The sequence below is a fragment of the Thamnophis sirtalis genome, unplaced genomic scaffold, assembly GCF_051295495.1.
Source record: "Thamnophis sirtalis isolate CommonGarterSnake01/CBP01778 unplaced genomic scaffold, rThaSir2_p1.2 scaffold_2, whole genome shotgun sequence".
NCBI lineage: Eukaryota > Metazoa > Chordata > Lepidosauria > Squamata > Natricidae > Thamnophis > Thamnophis sirtalis.
The window spans coordinates 103,276,737-103,294,446 of NW_028261382.1; the positions used below are offsets into that span (position 1 = coordinate 103,276,737).

At 46.5% G+C, this 17,710-nt stretch overlaps 1 protein-coding gene across 1 annotated transcript in view; it reads right to left on the reverse strand.

Moving 5' to 3' along the window:
- Nucleotides 1–17,710, reverse strand: part of ADGRB1 (adhesion G protein-coupled receptor B1) — a 303,358-nt gene that overhangs the window by 99,868 nt on the left and 185,780 nt on the right. Inside the window, 2 exon segments of the mRNA XM_087706632.1 lie at nucleotides 12,275–12,318; nucleotides 14,966–15,068. Of these exon segments, the coding sequence (XP_087562758.1) occupies nucleotides 12,275–12,318; nucleotides 14,966–15,068 (147 nt within the window).

The window sequence follows — 17,710 nt, forward strand, 5'->3', positions numbered from 1 at the left end:
GCACCTGAAGGGAGAACAGGAAGCTACAGGTGGAAGCTCCTCAGAGGGAGATTCAACCTGGAAAGAAGGAATAATTTCCTGACAGAACAACAATTGAGCGACATCATAGCTTCTTCCCTCCTGGAATTCTGGATGCTCCATCGCTGGAGGTTTTCAAGGCAAAATTGGACAGCCATTTGTCTGGGATGGGATAATGACTCCTGCCTTGGGAAGGGGGTTGGACTAGAAGACCTCCAAGGCCCCTTGGGGGTCTTGATGATGTGGTCATGTGACTGGTTGGGTGTGGCCAATTTGATGTCACTCACATTGAAGGACTCCTTGATGGCCTCTACTCACCCCTCCCCTCCCAGCTACTGCTCGCCTGCTAATCCGGGCTCCTTAGGGCCCCAACAGGAAGTATTTGCTGGAGCTAAGCAGCCACCAGGAGAAAGAGTTGGCAAAACAGCTCAGTTCAAATTGGATCGGACCGAGAAGGAGGCTCAGCAGAAGCACCTCACTGAGGACTAGGAGCATAGGCTTTCCAAGCAGAGGGAAGACCTGTGGGAGTGCAAGGCCAGGTACCGGCGCCTGGAGGTTCAAGAAGTTGAGATGCTCAGCCAGTTCCAGGCCATGATGCAGCCCCATTGGAACGAAGCCCTCTGGCTCTTCCCCACCAGCGGCCCTTCCCTCCAGCCTTCGCCCAAAGCCCCCCACCAGGAGGCTGAAGCAGACCCCAAGTCAGAATTTCTGCCCCTCTCCTGACCCCAACAAAAAGACCCCAAAGGGGGAGACTCTCTGCAGCAACACAAGCGTTCATTGCACGTATCCATCCCAGGGACCGTAGTTTGAGGACCCCCTGATTTAGTGCAATAAAAAAAATGCAAATCATTTTTCTGCGGACAACCAACATTTTCTCGCGGACCACCAGTTGGTGACCGCTGTTCTTGTCCAGCTGCCTGCTCAAGCAGGAGACCCTGTGCCATTTCAGACAAATGTCTGTCCAATCTCTTCTTAAACGCCTCCAGGGATGGAGCCCCTTAAAACATGAAACGTACTTTCGAAACATTCTGAATACACTGCGTCTACATAAACCCGCAGATGCATCCAGTCACCGGCAGAAGTTAAAAGAAAAGGGGGTGAACGTGTTATTTTGAGAATCGTTTTTCCACACGGTGTTGGCTTGAGGCAAAATATCGACGCTGCTGCCAGAGCCTTCAAAGATCACCTTTTTTTTCTGCTTTCTTTGAAGATCTACAGCCTCGTTCATGCAACGCAGATCCAGAGGGGGGGATAAAATCCACTTTTTACACCTCTGGAACTTGCAGAAACTCTCTTTTTGTTCCCCACAAGGCACAAAAGGGTCAGCTTCCCCCTAGCCCTGAGATGGTGAAGCTATGGCACGCGTGCCAGAGGTGGCACAGAGTCCTCTGTGCTGGCATGCATCCCATCAGCCCAGGTCAGATCTCCGTGGCGTTTCTTTCGTGAGATTCTGTTTCCCTGCGAATGACAAAACAGAAGCTCACGGAAGAAAAAGATCTGACCTCTTTCTATGCTGCCAGCCAGCAGGTTTTTGGATTTCTGCTGCACATGTGCGCATGTGCACACATGGGCATGTTCGCACATGTTTGCACATGTCTGTGCGTGTGCATGTTTGCACCTTTCTATTTGGGTGTGCACGCGCAGTTTGGCCACTGTGCGTAAAAGATTTGCCATCCCTGTCCTAGCCTGGAAGCCCAAGGCCCGTCATCCCCAGCCAGCAAGGAGGGATTAATCTCCTCTTCACATAATTTACATGCACTATTCAAGGTCAATTGTTATTTGCACGTGCGCAGAACAATTTACAGTGAACTGCTCATGTGTATTGAGGAGAAATTTCCTGACAGTGAGAACAATTCATCGGTGGAACAGAAGTCGCCTCCAGAAGTTGTGAATGCCCCAACACTGGAAGTCTTTAAGAAGATGTTGGATAGCCATTTGTCTGAAACGGTATAGGGTTTCCTGCCTAGGCAGGGGGTTGGACTGGAAGACCTCCAAGGTCCCTTCCAACTCTGCTATTGTATTGTATTGTATTGTATTGCATTGCATTGCATTGCATTGCATTGCATTGCATTGCATTGCATTGCATTGCATTGCATTGCATTGCATTGCATTGCATTGCATTGCATTGCAGTCACTAAAATCCAAAATGGCGGTGGTCCACTGGTGGCAAGGGAACTGGTTTGGGGGCATGGCAGGCCTGGATAGCTGCCAGTTCTGTGACCCAGGCCTGAATTCAACTACCGGTTCGGACGGACCGGGAGCAACCCAAGTTAAAGCCAAAAACACAAGAGAATTCCTGGAAGCTTGCCATTCAGACAAATCAGCCATCAACAGACACATAGAGATATGCAACATTTACCTACCATTCAAGTGAGACGATTTAAGAAGGAAGTACAAAGAGTGGAACACATTTTTTTCCAGCAAACCCACAGATAAGCATGGATTAACCGCAGACAAACAATCAAGCAGAAAGTAATACCCTAATCAAAGAACACTAAGGAGTTAATCGCACCCCATCAACACTGGCAGGACAAGTCATCGTATACAAACAGAGAGCAAAACCAACACTCCTAGCACTGATGATGTTACATAGTCAGATAATGAAACATTCAACGAACAACCAAGTTCAGAGAACACCAAGGACCCCCACGACTTTATTTCATATTTACACATCCTTGCTCTTCCCTAAAAGCTTTCCTTCAATCAATCAGAATAGAGCTGGAAGGGACCTTGGAGATCTTCTAGTCTAACTCCCTATTCAGGCAGGAGACTCTATACCAGTGATGGCGAACCTTTTTGCAAAGGTGCCAAAATTGTGTGCATGCTTGCCCACACCCACAATGCAATGCGCTCTGCCCACCTGCACATGTGCGCACGACCCTCCCCCCCCATGCATGTGTGCACAATGCACCCTCCCTAGGCTCCGGAGGCTTTCTTGAAGCCTGGGGACAGCGGAAATGCCCCCTTCACCCTCTGGAAGGCCAAAAATCAGCTGGCCGGTGTGCGGATGTGTGCTGGAGTTGACCACTTACATGCCAGGAAATATCACTCCATGTGCCAACTGAGGCACACACTCCATAGCTTCACTATCATGGCTCTATACCATCTTAGATAAGTGGCTTTCCATTCTCTTCCTAAAAACCAGAAGCCCCCACAACCTCTGAAGTCATGCTGTTCCACCAATCAATTGTTGTGTCCAAAAATATCTTCCATGGTGGTGAATAGCAATAGCAATAGCAATAGCAGTTAGACTTATATACCGCTTCACAGGGCTTTCAGCCCTCTCTAAGCGGTTTACAGAGTCAGCATATCGCCCCCAACAACAATCCGGGTCCTCATTTTACCCACCTCGGAAGGATGGAAGGCTGAGTCAACCCTGAGCCGGTGAGATTTGAACAGCCGAACTGCAGAACTGCAGTCAGCTGAAGTAGCCTGCAGTGCTGCATTTAACCACTGCGCCATGAACCTATGGCCATCTGTCAGGGTGAAACGTAATGTCGTTTTTTTGCCCTCCGGAGCTTTCAGGGAAGCCTCCTGAGGCCTCCTGAACGCTCCGGAGGGCTAAAACCGGCCCTAGGAGCAACCAGGAAGTTCATTCCTGAACTCCCGTTTTGCCCGAAGGGCTGGTTTTTTGCGCTCCGGAGGGAAGCTCCTGAACCCTCTGGGGTGGGGGGGGGGAAGGATGTTGGCTTTTCCAGCAAGCCAGCCTGGCCTGAACAAAACAAAATAAATGATTGATCACTGTTAATTTTAATTTTTTTTAAAAAAATGTCATTGTCAATTTTAATTGGGTTTGGGATGTCCTATTTAATTTTTTTAAACTTTTGTGTTATGTGTTTCTTTTAATGTCGTACGCCGCCCTGAGTCCTTGGGAGAAGGGCGGCATATAAACCTAAACCTAACCTAAACTTAAACCTCCTCACGCTCCTATAAAGCCTCTGGAGCTTGGGGAGGGTGAAAAAAGCATGCTAAAAATGGGGGGCGGAGTGCTGGTCATGCACCCATGTGTACTGGGGTTGTGTGCAAAATATTATAGGTGTGGCACGCCTGCGCACGAACCCCCTGCGCTCCCCCTGCTTTTGGCACAGGAGCCAAAAGAGGTTTGCCATCACTGTTCTAGGCTGATTAGTTTCCTAAGTGTTTCCTTCCGGTGCTTTGGAAATTAAGTTGACTCCCTCTTCTCTGTGGCAGCCCCTCAAATACTGGAAGACTGCTAGTATGCCCCCCCCCCCAAAGTCCTATTTTTCTCTACACTGGCCAAACCTAAATCCTGCAGCCATTGTTCATGTTTTTCTCTCCAGATTTTTAATCATCTGTTCTGACCCCCCTCTTCGCTCGTTCACAAATGACAGTCAGACAGAACTTCAAAGGAAATATCTTTATCAGTCCTGGCTCAAGCTGGCTGCGAACTCAAAAATAAACGTAGGTAAAGACTCTGGCAAAAGGTTACACAGCAAAATCAAAATCAAAAAGCTCTTACAGCAAACCAGGTCGACAGAAAGCAAATCACTTATCCAAGTGCCTCTTTGAATCGGGTTTTACAGAAAGCAAATCACTTATCCAAGTGCCTCTTTAAATCACGAAACTGAACTCACAAACAAACCCCGATGAACCACGGACGATGAACGACGTTGACTTCTGCCACGAAGGCGTGGCACCACCCGTCTTTTATTTGCAGAAGACGACCCTAACGAGCAACAGCTGCTCATTATTCCTGAATCCTGACGCAACTCACAGCAAGCTTCTGCTGAGTCACAACAATCATCTTAATTGCTCTTCTCCGCTTCTCCCCCCCCAAAAAAAGTCTCACATCTACTTTGTAATGTGGGGACTAAAACTGGCTGCAATGTTCCAGGTGTGGTCCTCTTGCTCATCCCAATAACTCCCATGAATTCTGTTAAACAATCTTGATTTATAAACCATCCTCAGCCATTTCCCGCTGATAGGACTCTGGCTGGTTTCCCCTTCTCGTTCATTGCCTTCACGACTTCTGCTGCTTTTGAGCAGGAACCAGCCATCAATCAACCCTCCAATGGTGCCAGGTGGATTTCAATACATTTGCTGTTGAGTCTCATCCTGGCTCAAAGCTGATGGCCTCCAGCTGTTTCCAGGTGTTCCGCCCACTCTGGGATTTAACCATCAAGCGGGGAAGGGATCGCTGGTTTTGGGTGCATGCCCACAACATCGGGTTGTGTTCTGACGCCAGAGCACAACGAGAGGATGGGGTGAAATATATTTATTTATTTATTAAGAAACTAGCAGGATACCCGTGCTTCACGACGAAACTATGTGATCGGGCTACGCAGGAGAAATTCAGTTCACAATCCGTTGGCTCCGTGGTGGTCGGTGATTGAAACACATAAGGGAATATTTCCCCCACCGCCTTGAGCCTGGAAGCATTTCCATAGGTGGAAGGCGTAGACATTGTGGTGAGGTACCCATGTTTAGTACAGTAAGGAGCCCCGGGCCGCTCCTGAGTGAAGGAGTGGAACGTCTGCCATTTTGAACTGAGGTAACGGAATGTGAGGCAACTGGCAGTTGGAACAGAGTTCTTTTCAGGTGGGGAGGGGGAGTAGAACTCCTTAGCATCACAGTGTGGTAATAACTGTATAAGAAATGCTAATGGACTGATGGTCATTTTGAAAAATCCTTTCTTAGCGAGCACCTAGAAGCTAAGAGGAACATATGTGCCAAATTTCAAGTTTGTAGGCTTTATGGTTCTGGAGATTTCATGATGAGTGAGTATATATATATATATATATTCAACTCACCCAGAATGACTCTGGGAGGCTTCTTGAAATAAAACTCAATATCAAAATGGGTTCCTCAGGCCCATTGGCAGAACCTTCGGGGCCTTTTAAGAGTGTCCAATTGGGGGTCAGTATTATCTCTGCAGCGATGATGTTCCACAGGGAGGGAGCTCCCTCTCATTCTCCCTCATTCTTTGTTCCTCCCTGTCTCTCCTTCTTTCTCTCATTCTCTCCCTCATTCTTCCTCTTTCTCATTCTCTCTTTCTCATTCTCTCTCTAATTCTCATTCTCTCTCATTTTCTCTCTCTCATTCTCACACACTTTTTCATTGTCTCTCTCATTCTTTGTTCCTCTTTGTCACTCATTCTTTCTCTCATTTTCTCCCTCATTCTTCCTCTCTCTCATTCTCATTCTCTCTCTCATTCTTTCTCTCTTTCTGTAATTCTCATTCTCTCTCATTTTCTCTCTCTCATTCTCACACACTTTTTCATTGTCTCTCTCATTCTTTGTTCCTCTCTGTCTCTCATTCTTTCTCTCGTTCTCTCCCTCATTCTTCCTCTCTCTCATTCTCATTCTCTCATTCTTTCTCTCTTTCTGTAATTCTCATTCTCTCTCATTTTCTCTCTCTCATTCTCTCTCACACTTTTTTCATTATCTCTCTCATTCTTTGTTCCTCTCTGTCGCTCATTCTTTCTCTCGTTCTCTCCCTCATTCTTCCTCTCTCTCATTCTCATTCTCTCTCTCATTCTTTCTCTCTTTCTGTAATTCTCATTCTCTCTCTCATTTTCTCTCTCTCATTCTGTCTCTCACACTTTTTCATTGTCTCTCCCATTCTTTGTCCCTCTCTGTCTCTTCTTTGTCTTTCTCTCATTCTCCCACTCATTTTCTCCCTCCTTCTCCCTCTTGTTAAAATCTAAAATTTCCCCTTTGCAGGCCGGCCTTCTTTTCAAATCTTTCTTAGCCTTCACTATCTCAACCCATCTCGCCTCAGGGATGACACACGTGTCTCTCCCGAAGCAGCCCAAATCCCAGCCTTCTCTCCCCCCCCCACCATAAGCAATTAAGCAACGCTAATAACCCATTTGTATGCATTTGTGTCAAAGACCCCTGCTTTCCCACAGTCTCTCTTCCGACCCGTTCTAGACAAACACGCCGGGCGCTCTCAGCCGAGATGCTATAGAATTAGACCCCGGCTTAGCAAAACGGTCCACAAACAAAGAGAAATAATAATAAACGCAGAGACTGAAAGCATTCAGCGCCTGTTGATGGCTCTGCCTCGTGGTAATTGGCAGAGGAGGCATAAAAAGAACAGGAAAATCCATCTTGGTGGGAAATGAGATCTAGCCATTTACGCCCTCCCTGCTCTGCTTCATCAATCAGGATCAAAAGGAGATAATCCCCATCCTTATCTCCACGTTTATTGCCTGCAAAAAAAAAAAAAAACCCACCATCGAGTGTGCTGCTTTCCTTCCTTCCATTCTGTTGCAAAAAAATGGGTGAGCTGGGTTGGTTAGCAGAGCAGGGCAGGGGTTCAAAAAATGTAGGCCCAGGGTCAAGTCAGGAGGAGGACATTTCTAAGTGAAAGGAGAAGGAGAGCAAAATAATATTTGCTCCGCTTTCTGGGGGAAACATCCTGGAAATGTTTGCTTCCACGGTTCCCTAAAGCAGGGGTGTCCAAACTTGGCATCTTTAAGATGTGTGGACTTCAACTCCCAGAATTCCCCAGATGGATCCTTCCCTCTTTCCCTCCCTTGTTCTTCCTCACCCAGTATCCATCCATCCATCCATCCATCCATCCATCCATCCATCCATCCTTCTCCCTTCCTTCCTTCCTCCCTCCCTTCCTCCTTCCCTCCCTTTCTTTCCTCCTCCTTCTTCACTCAGTATCCATCCATACATCCTTCATTCCTTCCTCCTTCCCTCCCTCCCTCCTGCCCTCCCTTTCCTCCTCCCTTCTCACTCATTATGCATCCTTTCTTCCTCCCTCCCTTTCCTTCTTCCTTATAAGGAGGGAAAGTGTGTATAGGGTGTGTGAATGGTAGTGGAAGTGTGTGGGTCAAAGCAGAGATGTGGGAGCTGAAAGCCATCTTGGAGATCTTCTAGTTCAACCCTCTGCTTAGGCAGGAAACCCTATGCCATTCAGACAAATGGATATCCAACATTTTCTTAAAGACTTCCAGTGTTGGGGCATTCACAACTTCTGGAGGCAACTTCTATTCCACTGGTTAATTGTCCTCACTGTTAGGAAATTTCTCAGTTCTAAGTTGCTTCTCTTCTTGATTAGTTTTCAGCCATTGCTTTTTGTTCTACCCTCAGGTGCTTTGGAGAATAGTTTGACTCCCTCTTCTTTGTGGCAACCCCTGAGATATCGGAAGACTGCTATCATGTCTCCCCTAGTCCTTCTTTTCCTTAAACTAGACATGCCCAGTTCCTGCAACCGTTCTTTGTATGTTTAGCATCCCAGACAATCCTGCGGACCCTGCTCAACAATCGCTTATATGCCGCGTCCTGGATACAAGGGAGTGAACTGCCAGTGATCTTTTCTGCTGTCCTCACCACTCTGCACTGCCTTCCTGTCCAAAGCAGTGATGCTTCCAAACCAGACAGTAATGCAATACGACAAGATGCTCTCAATTGTCCCGCTATTGAAAGTGGAAAGGACAGTTGAGGAAGATGTACTTTTCTCGTGCGACAAAGAGAATGCAGGCACTTCTGTGCCCACTTCACCAGGGTCTCACTGTTGAGGGACCAAAACAGCCTACTCCTCAGCTGCACACCCAGAAACGTGATGCTGTTAACCACCTCTGCAGGTGAATCATAAACACACACAGGTGTGTGGCTGTGCCTGCCTTTTCTGAAATCAACAACCACCTCCTACGTTTTTCCAATGTTTCAAAGAAGTCTGTTTTTATTACACCAGTTCAACAAACCCTCTGTGCAGTGGTGGGATTCAAATAATTTAACAACTGGTTCTCTGCCCTAATGACCAACTGGGTAGGCATGGCTTGGTGGTCATGTGACCATGTGGCCGTGGCCAACTCAAGGTCACTCTGGGCGATGGGCACTTCGCCTCAGCTGTTACAATGTAATAAGGGTTAACCTGAGAGGCAGTTTCTGTAAGCAGGGCAATAAAAATGAGACTAGAAACAACACCAGAATGTTTCCTTCCTGCCTTCCTTACAGGATTAGCCCTGGGGAAAAACAAAAGGAGGTTTCTTCCAACAATCGGTTCTCTGAACTGCTTAGAAAGTTAACAATTGCTTTTCCAAAATGCTTAGAAAGCTAATAATCGGTTCTCCAAACTGCTTAGAAAGTTAACGATTGGTTCTCCAAACTACTTGGAAAGTTAATAATTGGTTTTCCAAACTGCTTGGAAAGTTAATAATTGGTTTTCCAAACTACTTAAAAGTTAACAGTTGGTTCTCCGAAATGCTTAGAAAGCTAATAATCGGTTCTCCAAATTGCTTAGAAAGTTAACGATTGGTTCTCCGAACTGCTTAGAAAGTTAATAATCGGTTCTCCGAACTGCTTAGAAAGTTAATAATCGGTTCTCCGAAATGCTTAGAAAGTTAATAATCGGTTCTCTGAACTGCTAAGAAAGCTAATAATCGGTTCTCCAAACTGCTTAGAAAGTTAATAATCGGTTCTTCCAAACAGGTGCGAACTGCCTGAATCCCATCACTGCCTCTGTGGTTCCTGTTTGTCATGTCCAATTCGAGTGTAAACATTGGGACGTGATTGAGGAGAAACTAACCGTTCGCCCAGACCGGCGTTGTTAAATCAAAAAGAGAGAAAAAAAATAGAAAACCATTAGTAGCTACACAGCTTAAGTATCCATCTAAATGCAGATGAGCTTATGATGGAAATATGTTCTTTCTACCTATGCATTAACGCACATGCACCACACATACGAAGGCAAAGAACGAATTCCAACAGGTGGCATTCCACTTCCAAAATCACCTGAACAGCATCTGTAATTTTAGGCGGAACCTTTGCTATGAAGCTGTGAAGGCCACACCGGCTGCATCGACCTTTTTAAAAAATTATGCAATTCGGAAACTGAACTCAATAGAAAGTCTTTCCCTCACTCTCCAAAAGAAAATAGCCACAAAAGCCGTTGAACATTTTTTCCCCCCTGATTTACATTCCTAAGGAAGATCCTCTCCATGTTTGGAGCCTAATGCCGTGATGGCGAGCCAATGGCATGCATGCCACAGGGGACACATGGAGCCATTTGTCAGGGCACCCGAGGGAGTGCACATGGGCATGCTGGTCAGCTGACTTCGGCCTTCTTTTGAGGCCGTTTTTTTTTGCCCTCCGGAGGCTTCCCTGCAGCCTCCAAAGGACGAAAAACCAGCCCTACGGGCAAACCGGAAATTCAGGAACAGAATTCCAGTTTGCACGTAGGACCGTTTTTCACCCTTCGAAGCCTTCAGGGGCCTGAAGGCACCAGAGGATGAGAAACAGCCCTGCAGCCATTTTTCACCCTTTGGAGTCTTCAGGGAAGCCTCCTGAAGGCCCCTGAAGCCTCCGGAGGTGAATAATCACCCCTACGGACAAACCGGAAGTCACTTCCTGTTTCTTTGTAGGGCCGTTTTTTTTCCTCCGGAGCCTTCATGGAAGCCTCTTGAAGATCCCTGAAGCCTCCGGAGGTCGAAAAATGGACCTACGGGAAACCCGGAAGTTTGGGTGACTTCTGGTTTTTTCCGTATGGCTGATTTTCAACCTCCGGAGCCTTCAGGGGCCTTCAGGAGGCTTCTCTGAAGGCTCCAGAGGTCGAAGATCGGCCCTACGGACAAACCGGAAGTCACCATTTTCGAACTTCCGGGTTCCCTGTAGGACCATTTTTCGACTTCCAGAGAGTGTTGGGTGTGTGTGTGTGTGTGAGGAAGGCTGTTTTCGCCTTCCCCAGGCTCCTAGAAAGCCTCTGGAGCTTGGGGAAGGTGAAAAAACCACGGCAAAAACAGGGGGGGGGTTGCTGATTGCACGCATGCGCTCACGCTGGGGGGTGTCACACGCATAACATTATAGGTGTGGCATGCTGGCGCATGACATCCCCCTTGTGCTGCCCCCGCTTCTGGCATGGCAGCCAAAAAAGGTTTGCCATCCCTGGCCTAATGCATTTCCTAGATCAGTGATGGCAAACCTTTTCGGCACTGAGTGTTCAAACTGGAACATGTGCGCATGTGTACGCACTGGAGCAACCGGAAACCCAAAGACCAACTTCCCGCCATGCACATGCCTTCTTTTGGCTTCTTTTGGGGGCTGTTTTCAGGCTGTTTTCAAGCTGCTTTTTGAGTCCTTTTTGTAATGGCCTTCGCAGGTTCTGGAGCTCTGTTAAAGAGCCAGAAAACAGTACGAAAAATAGCATGAAAAAGGACCAGAAAACATCTGGTTTTTGACCATTTCCAGGCCACTTTCCAATTCTCCAGTGCCCACAAAGACCAGCTGGCCAGAACACATAGGTTTACCATCACAGTCATAGACTCTTCTTAAAAAAAGCCCCATAAATACCAGATATATTTCCCAACCTCTGCATTTAACTCTTGCTATTTCTTTCCCGTGTTAACCCAGTGCATTAATGTAGGATGGAAGCTTGGCTGATGTGTCTTATGTTTACTTGTCACTTGGCGCTCAAAAGTCTGGAGGAATAGCAATGGCAACAGCCCTTAAACTTATATACCGCTTCCCAGTGCTTTTACAGCCCTCCCTAAGCGGTTTACAGAGTCAGCCTATTTGGTCCCCCCAACAATCTGGGTCCTCATTTGACCCACCTCGGAAGGACGGGAGGCTGAGTCAGCCTTGAGGAATGCTCAAATAGGATTTGCTGCTGTTGTTTTCGTTTTGGTTTTTTTGCAAATCCGAAATAGCTGCAGACAAAAATGATGGGGGAAAAGACCATCAGGCAATGTATTTAGCGTGTGGCAGTGGTCCTCAAATTTTTTGAGCAGAAAGAGGATGGTTTTGCACGCATGTACTCCTTTAAATAATGCAACATCACGTGCTCGTCAGCGGTTTACATAGCCAAGTTTCCAACGGGCCACAGCCCAGCATGGGACCACGGACCGGGATAAGAGCCGAGGTGGCGCAGTGGTTAAATGCAGCACTGCAGGCTATTTCAGCTGGCTGCAGTTCGGCGGTTCAAATCTCACCGGCTCAAGGTTGACTCAGCCTTCCATCCTTCTGAGGTGGGTGAAATGAGGACCCAGACTGTGGGGGCGATATGCTGACTCTGTAAACCGCTTAGAGAGGGCTGAAAGCCCTATGAAGCGGTATATAAGTCTAATTGCTATTGCTAACTGCTATAGTTGGGGACCCCTGGCGTATGGTGATGTGACCTTAGCCAGGAACCGTCACTCCAAATCAACAGGGATGGGAGAGAACGGTGAAGACCACATCTGCCCAGCTTCCATTTCCTCCAAGGGCAACTCTTGCCCAGCAAATACGTTTTTGCTTCCCCCCCCCCAAATCAAAAACAAACACACAAAGAAACCCACTTGACTTACACATCAGCTTCATCCCAGATGATGCAGGTTTGATTTGTGGTCCCCTGATTGCAGAGAGAGAGAGAAAAAAAGAGATAAATAATCAATCGGAGTGCGATTCACAGAGTGATCCTCGTCTCAATCATGCAGTCCCTTCATCTGTGTTTGTGGAACGTGTGTGTGTGTCCTCCAACGTGCCTAAAAAGCCTACATTTTGACATCTCCTCCTGACAAAACTCTAAATGACAGGATGGGATGTGTCAGCTTCTCCGCCAAGGGAAACACGGTTAGAAATCAAGGTTAGTGCGACACAAGCTTAGATGCTCTGCTCGAATGGAAAATAAAATAGACATTGTTTATGGATTTTAGGCCACCATAAAGACTGTGGCTTCCTCCTGATTTTTTATAAAAGGTATCTATCAAGGATAGGCAAATGGAAAATGTGCCGTAGGTGTTTACTTGATATCAGCACAGTCATAGAGAGACCTCGGAAGCCATAGAAGATCATATTTGTAGCTCATGGTTGGGCTCCTTTGGACTCTCTGAGCTTGGTGGTTTTCTTGCAGATGTTTCATGACCCAACGAGGTAACATCCTCAGTGCTAGAAAGGAGAGGGGCTTGCAGAGAGGAGGAAGAGGAGGAGGAGGAGGAGGAGGAGGAGGAGGAGGAGGAGGAGGAGGAGGAGGAGGAGGAGGAGGAGAAGGACTGTGAGGTCCTTGGTGCTTTCTGAGCATGATTGTTTTCTTGCAGATGTTTCATTCCCCCAACTAGGTAACATCCTCAATGCTAGAAGGGAGTGGTGCTTGCAGAGAGGAGGAGTAAGAGGAGAAGAAGGAGAAGGAAGAAGCAGAAGCAGAAGGAGAAAGAGAAGGAGAAGAACAAGGAGAAGGAGGACTGTGGGGTCCTTGGTGCTCTCTGAGCTTGGTGGTTTCCTTGCAGATGTTTCATTGCCCCAACTAGGTAACATCCTCAGTGCTAGAAGGGAGAGTGTTTTGCAGAGAGGAGGAGGAGGAGGAGGAGGAGGAGGAGGAGGAGGAGGAGGAGGAGGAGGAGGAGGAGGAGAACTGAGGGCCTTGGTGCTTTCTGAGCATGGTTGTTTTCTTGCAGATGTTTTATTCCCCCAACTAGGTAACATCCTCAGTGCTAGAAGGGAGTGGGGCTTGCAGAGAGGAAGAGTAAGAGGAGAAGAAAGAGAAGGAAGAAGCAGAACCAGAAGGAGAAAGAGAAGGAGAAGAACAAGGAGAAGGAGGACTGTGGGGTCCTTGGTGCTCTCTGAGCTTGGTGGTTTCCTTGCAGATGTTTCATCACCCAACTAGGTAACATCCTCAGTGCTAGAAGGGAGTGGGGCTTGCAGAGAGGAGGAGTAAGAGGAGAAGAAGAAGAAGGAAGAAGCAGAAGCAGAAGGAGAAGAAGAAGAACAAGGAGAAGGAGGACTGTGAGGTCCTTGGTGCTTTCTGAGCTTGGTTGTTTTCTTGCAGATGTTTCATGACCCAACTAGGTAACATCCTCAGTGCTAGAAGGGAGTGTGGCTTGCAGAGAGGAGGAGGAAGAGGAGGAGGAGAAGGAGGAGGAAGAGGGGGGGGAGGAGGAGAAGGACTGTGGGGTCCTTGGTGCTTTCTGAGCTTGGTTGTTTTCTTGCAGATGTTTCATTCCCCCAACTAGGTAACATCCTCAGTGCTAGAAAGGAGTGGGGCTTGCAGAGAGAAGGAGGAAGAGGAAGAGGAGGAGAAGGAGGAGGAAGAGGTGGGGAGGAGGAGGAGGAAGAGGAGAACTGAGATCCTTGGTGCTTTCTGAGCATGGTTGTTTTCTTGCAGATGTTTCATTCCCCCAACTAGGTAACATCCTCAATGCTAAAAGGGAGAGGGGCTTGCAGAGAGGAGGAGGAAGAGGAGAAGAAGGAGAAGGAAGAAGCAGAAGCAGAAGGAGAAAGAGAAGGAGAAGAACAAGGAGAAGGAGGACTGTGGGGTCCTTAGTGCTCTCTGAGCTTGGTGGTTTCCTTGCAGATGTTTCATTCCCCCAACTAGGTAACATCCTCAGTGCTAGAAGGGAGAGGGGCTTGCAGAGGCCCCTCTCTGCAAGCCCCTCTCCCTTCTAGCACTGAGGATGGAGGAGGAGGAGGAGGAGGAGGAGGAGGAGGAGGAGGAGGAGGAGGAGGAGGAGGAGGAGGAGGAGGAGGAGGAGGAGAGAATTGAGGTCCTTGGTGCTTTCTGAACTTGGTGGTTTCCTTGCAGATGTTTCATCACCCAACTAGGTAACATCATCAGTGCTAGAAGGGAGTGGGGCTGGCAGAGAAAAGGAGGAAGAGGAGAAGGAAGAGAAAGTGAAAAAGGAAGAAGAGGAGAACTGTGAGACTCTTGGTGTTCTCTGACCTTGGTTGTTTTCTTGCAGACATTTCGTTCCCCCAAGTAGGTAGCATCATCTGTACACTTAGTGCGCATAGCTGGATAAGGGAACATCTGGAAGGAAACAACCAAGCTCAGAGAGCACCAAGGACTCCGAGCTGGGGCACGAAACTGAGCCAAGTTGCCTGTCAAACCCCTTGGCCACGCCCACCCAGCCGGTCATTAGGGCAGAGAACCGGTTGTTAAATTATTTGAATCCCACCACTGACCGCACTCAGCAAAGAGAGAAAAATTGGTTCAGGATCTAAGTTCTTTTCCCACCCAAAATCCTTCCCTTCTGAGTGGACCCCAGGGAGGAACGATGGCTTACATTGTACAAGTGGGAGAATTCGATTTCCATCATGGCGACTAGGGATTGAGGTTCTGGCTTGACAGTCACGGAGATGATGCGGGAATTGAGTATTGTGGTATTCCTAGAGAGGAGGAAGGAAACAGATAAATGAAAGAAGTTTGAGGAGTAGTCCAACAGAAAAACAGTCCTTTGAGTGACTCCTACAAAGAATTTTTTTAAATTTTATTTTATTTTATCAATTTCATATATACATTCACAATTATATGATCTCATAACTGTTATTAATAATATGTATTTATAACAATTTTTCCCTACTGTTGACAATATACTTGAAGATTGCTTTTTTAACACCCCATAGATCCATCTTATCTTACAACGGTCCTGCTTCTTCTTCCCTCCCTCCCTCTTTCCTTCCCTCGTTTCTTCTCTCCTACTCCCCTTCCTTCCCTCCCTCCTTCCCCTTCCCTCCTTCTCTCCTTTCCTCCTTCCTTCCCTCCTTCCTTCCCTCCTTTCTTTTCTCCTTCTCTCCTTCCTTCCCCCCTTCCTTCTCTCCTACATTCCCTCCTTCCTTCCCTCCTTTCTTGAGGCGCTAGGGATTCAAACCACCGAACTTCTGACCTTTCTGATTGACAAGCTCAGTGTCTTAGCCACTGAGCCACCGCATCCCAGTGGCTAAGTGACACATTCATGTCACTAGCCATGCCCAATTCCTGCAACTGTTTTTTTATATGTTTTAGCCTCCTGTCCCCTAATCATCTTGGTTGCTCTTCTCTGCACTATTCCAAAATCTCAACATCTTTTTTTTTATAGCATGGCAACTAAAACTGGATGTTTTGGAGTGTGCAACAGTCCTGAAACTTTACGGAAAATGAAAATAGCAGAGTGTGCTGTTTACACTTTCCAAAATTGTGTGCTTCAGCCTGTGGAGTTTTAAACTATGCCTACACATGCTGAGCAACATTAGATAAAGAACACCCATATTATTACCATTATTTTAATACCATCACTCTCATTTAATATCATCCCTATCATTAATTGATCATCCCTCCGAGCCTCTCTTGGAGACCATTAAGAAGAAAGATTCATGCTTATGAAATGCCTTGTAAATTGGATTTCTCAGATTCCCTCGTGGCTAGTTTTTTTTAAAAAAAATACCTCAAAGATCGCCATTAGTAACCTGAAATCACATTTGTCTGCCTGGTTTTTAGAGATTTTTTTTTTTTAAAAAAAAAAACTTTTAAAGAGGAAATAAAAGGAAATAAAGAATGATGCAAAGGTATCATATCAGTAAGTGGACAAATAAAGATCATGCAGTCTGTCAGTGATGAAAAATTAACCATAAAAACAAAATACACCATTTTTTTTACAATAAGGGGAAAGGACTTTAGTGATCTTTTTGGAATGCCTTGAGCTGAGTGGTAAAGTCTCCACTATTTTGCTATGTAAAGATATTGTTAAAGAGAGGAGGAGGAGGAGGAGGAGGAGGAGGAGGAGGAGGAGGAGGAGGAGGAGAAAGAAAAGAAAGAAAGAAAGAAAAAATAGAAAAAAAGAAAGAAAAAAAGAAAAAATATACAAAGGAAGAGGGGAAGAAAAGGAAAAAGAAAGGGAAAGGAAAGGAAAGAGAAGGGAAGGAAAGGGAAGGGAAAGGAAAAGAAGGAAGAGAAGGGAAGGGAGAAAAAGGAAAGGAAGGGAAGGGAAAGGAAAGGAAGGAAAGGAGAAGTAAATGGATGAAGAAGGGAAGGTAAAGGAAGGGAAGAAAAGAAAAGAAAGAAAGGAATGGAGAAGTAAACAGATGAACAAGGGAAGGGAAAGGAAAGGAGAACAAAATGGATGAAGAAGGGAAAGGAAGGAAAGGAAAGAAAGAAAGGAAAAGAATGGAGAAGTAAATGGATGAAGAAGGGAAGGGAAAGGAAGGGAAAGGAAAGGAAGATTTGGGGAGATTTTAACCGGAGACTATTAACTTTGCTAACATCCTCGTCTTCCTTATTGATTTTAACGTTGTAAGTTGCCTTAATGGGATCTTTGTCATTCAAACCAACTGAGGGATACTGTAAACAAAGAAAGACACTAATATTCTTAGGAAAATTCCATATTAAAAACAAATGTTCCATGCAAACAGCTTGGCCTGGCTCAGAAACGAACGTTTGTTCATGTCGTGGGTTCATCTTGACCCAAAAGAGAAGCCAGTCGGTGCAGTGGCACTCAGCTACATCCGGCTCTTGTGGAGTTTATGGTCCAATGTTCTCCATCTCAGCTGGTCTCCAGCACCATGTGCTTATCCAGCAAACACGACACCAAGATGTCATTTTGTCCTTCCGCTCTTGACTTCTTTTTGCTTCACTCGTGTTTTTTTCCAGACCATCAGCTGCCCACATCACGTACCCGAAGTATGTGAGCTTCTGTGGATGGTTGTCATCTCAAAGGACCAGGGAGCCTTGATTGGCTCAGAACCCAAGAACTTGTTCTTCCTGAAGTCCATGGGACAAGTGGTCCTCAACTTACAACCACAACTGAGTCCCAAAATTCATGTTGTTAAGCGAGACATTTGTTGGGTGAGTTTTGGTCAACGTTATCATCTTTCCTGCCACAGTTAGAATAGAATAACAGAGTTGGAAGTGACCTTGGAGGTCTTCTAGTCCAACCCCTGGCTTAGACAGAAAACCCTACACCACTTCGGATGAATAGTTATCTAACACCTTCTTTAAAACATCCAGTGCTGGAGTATTTACAACTTCTGGAGGCAAGTTGTTCCACCGATTAAAT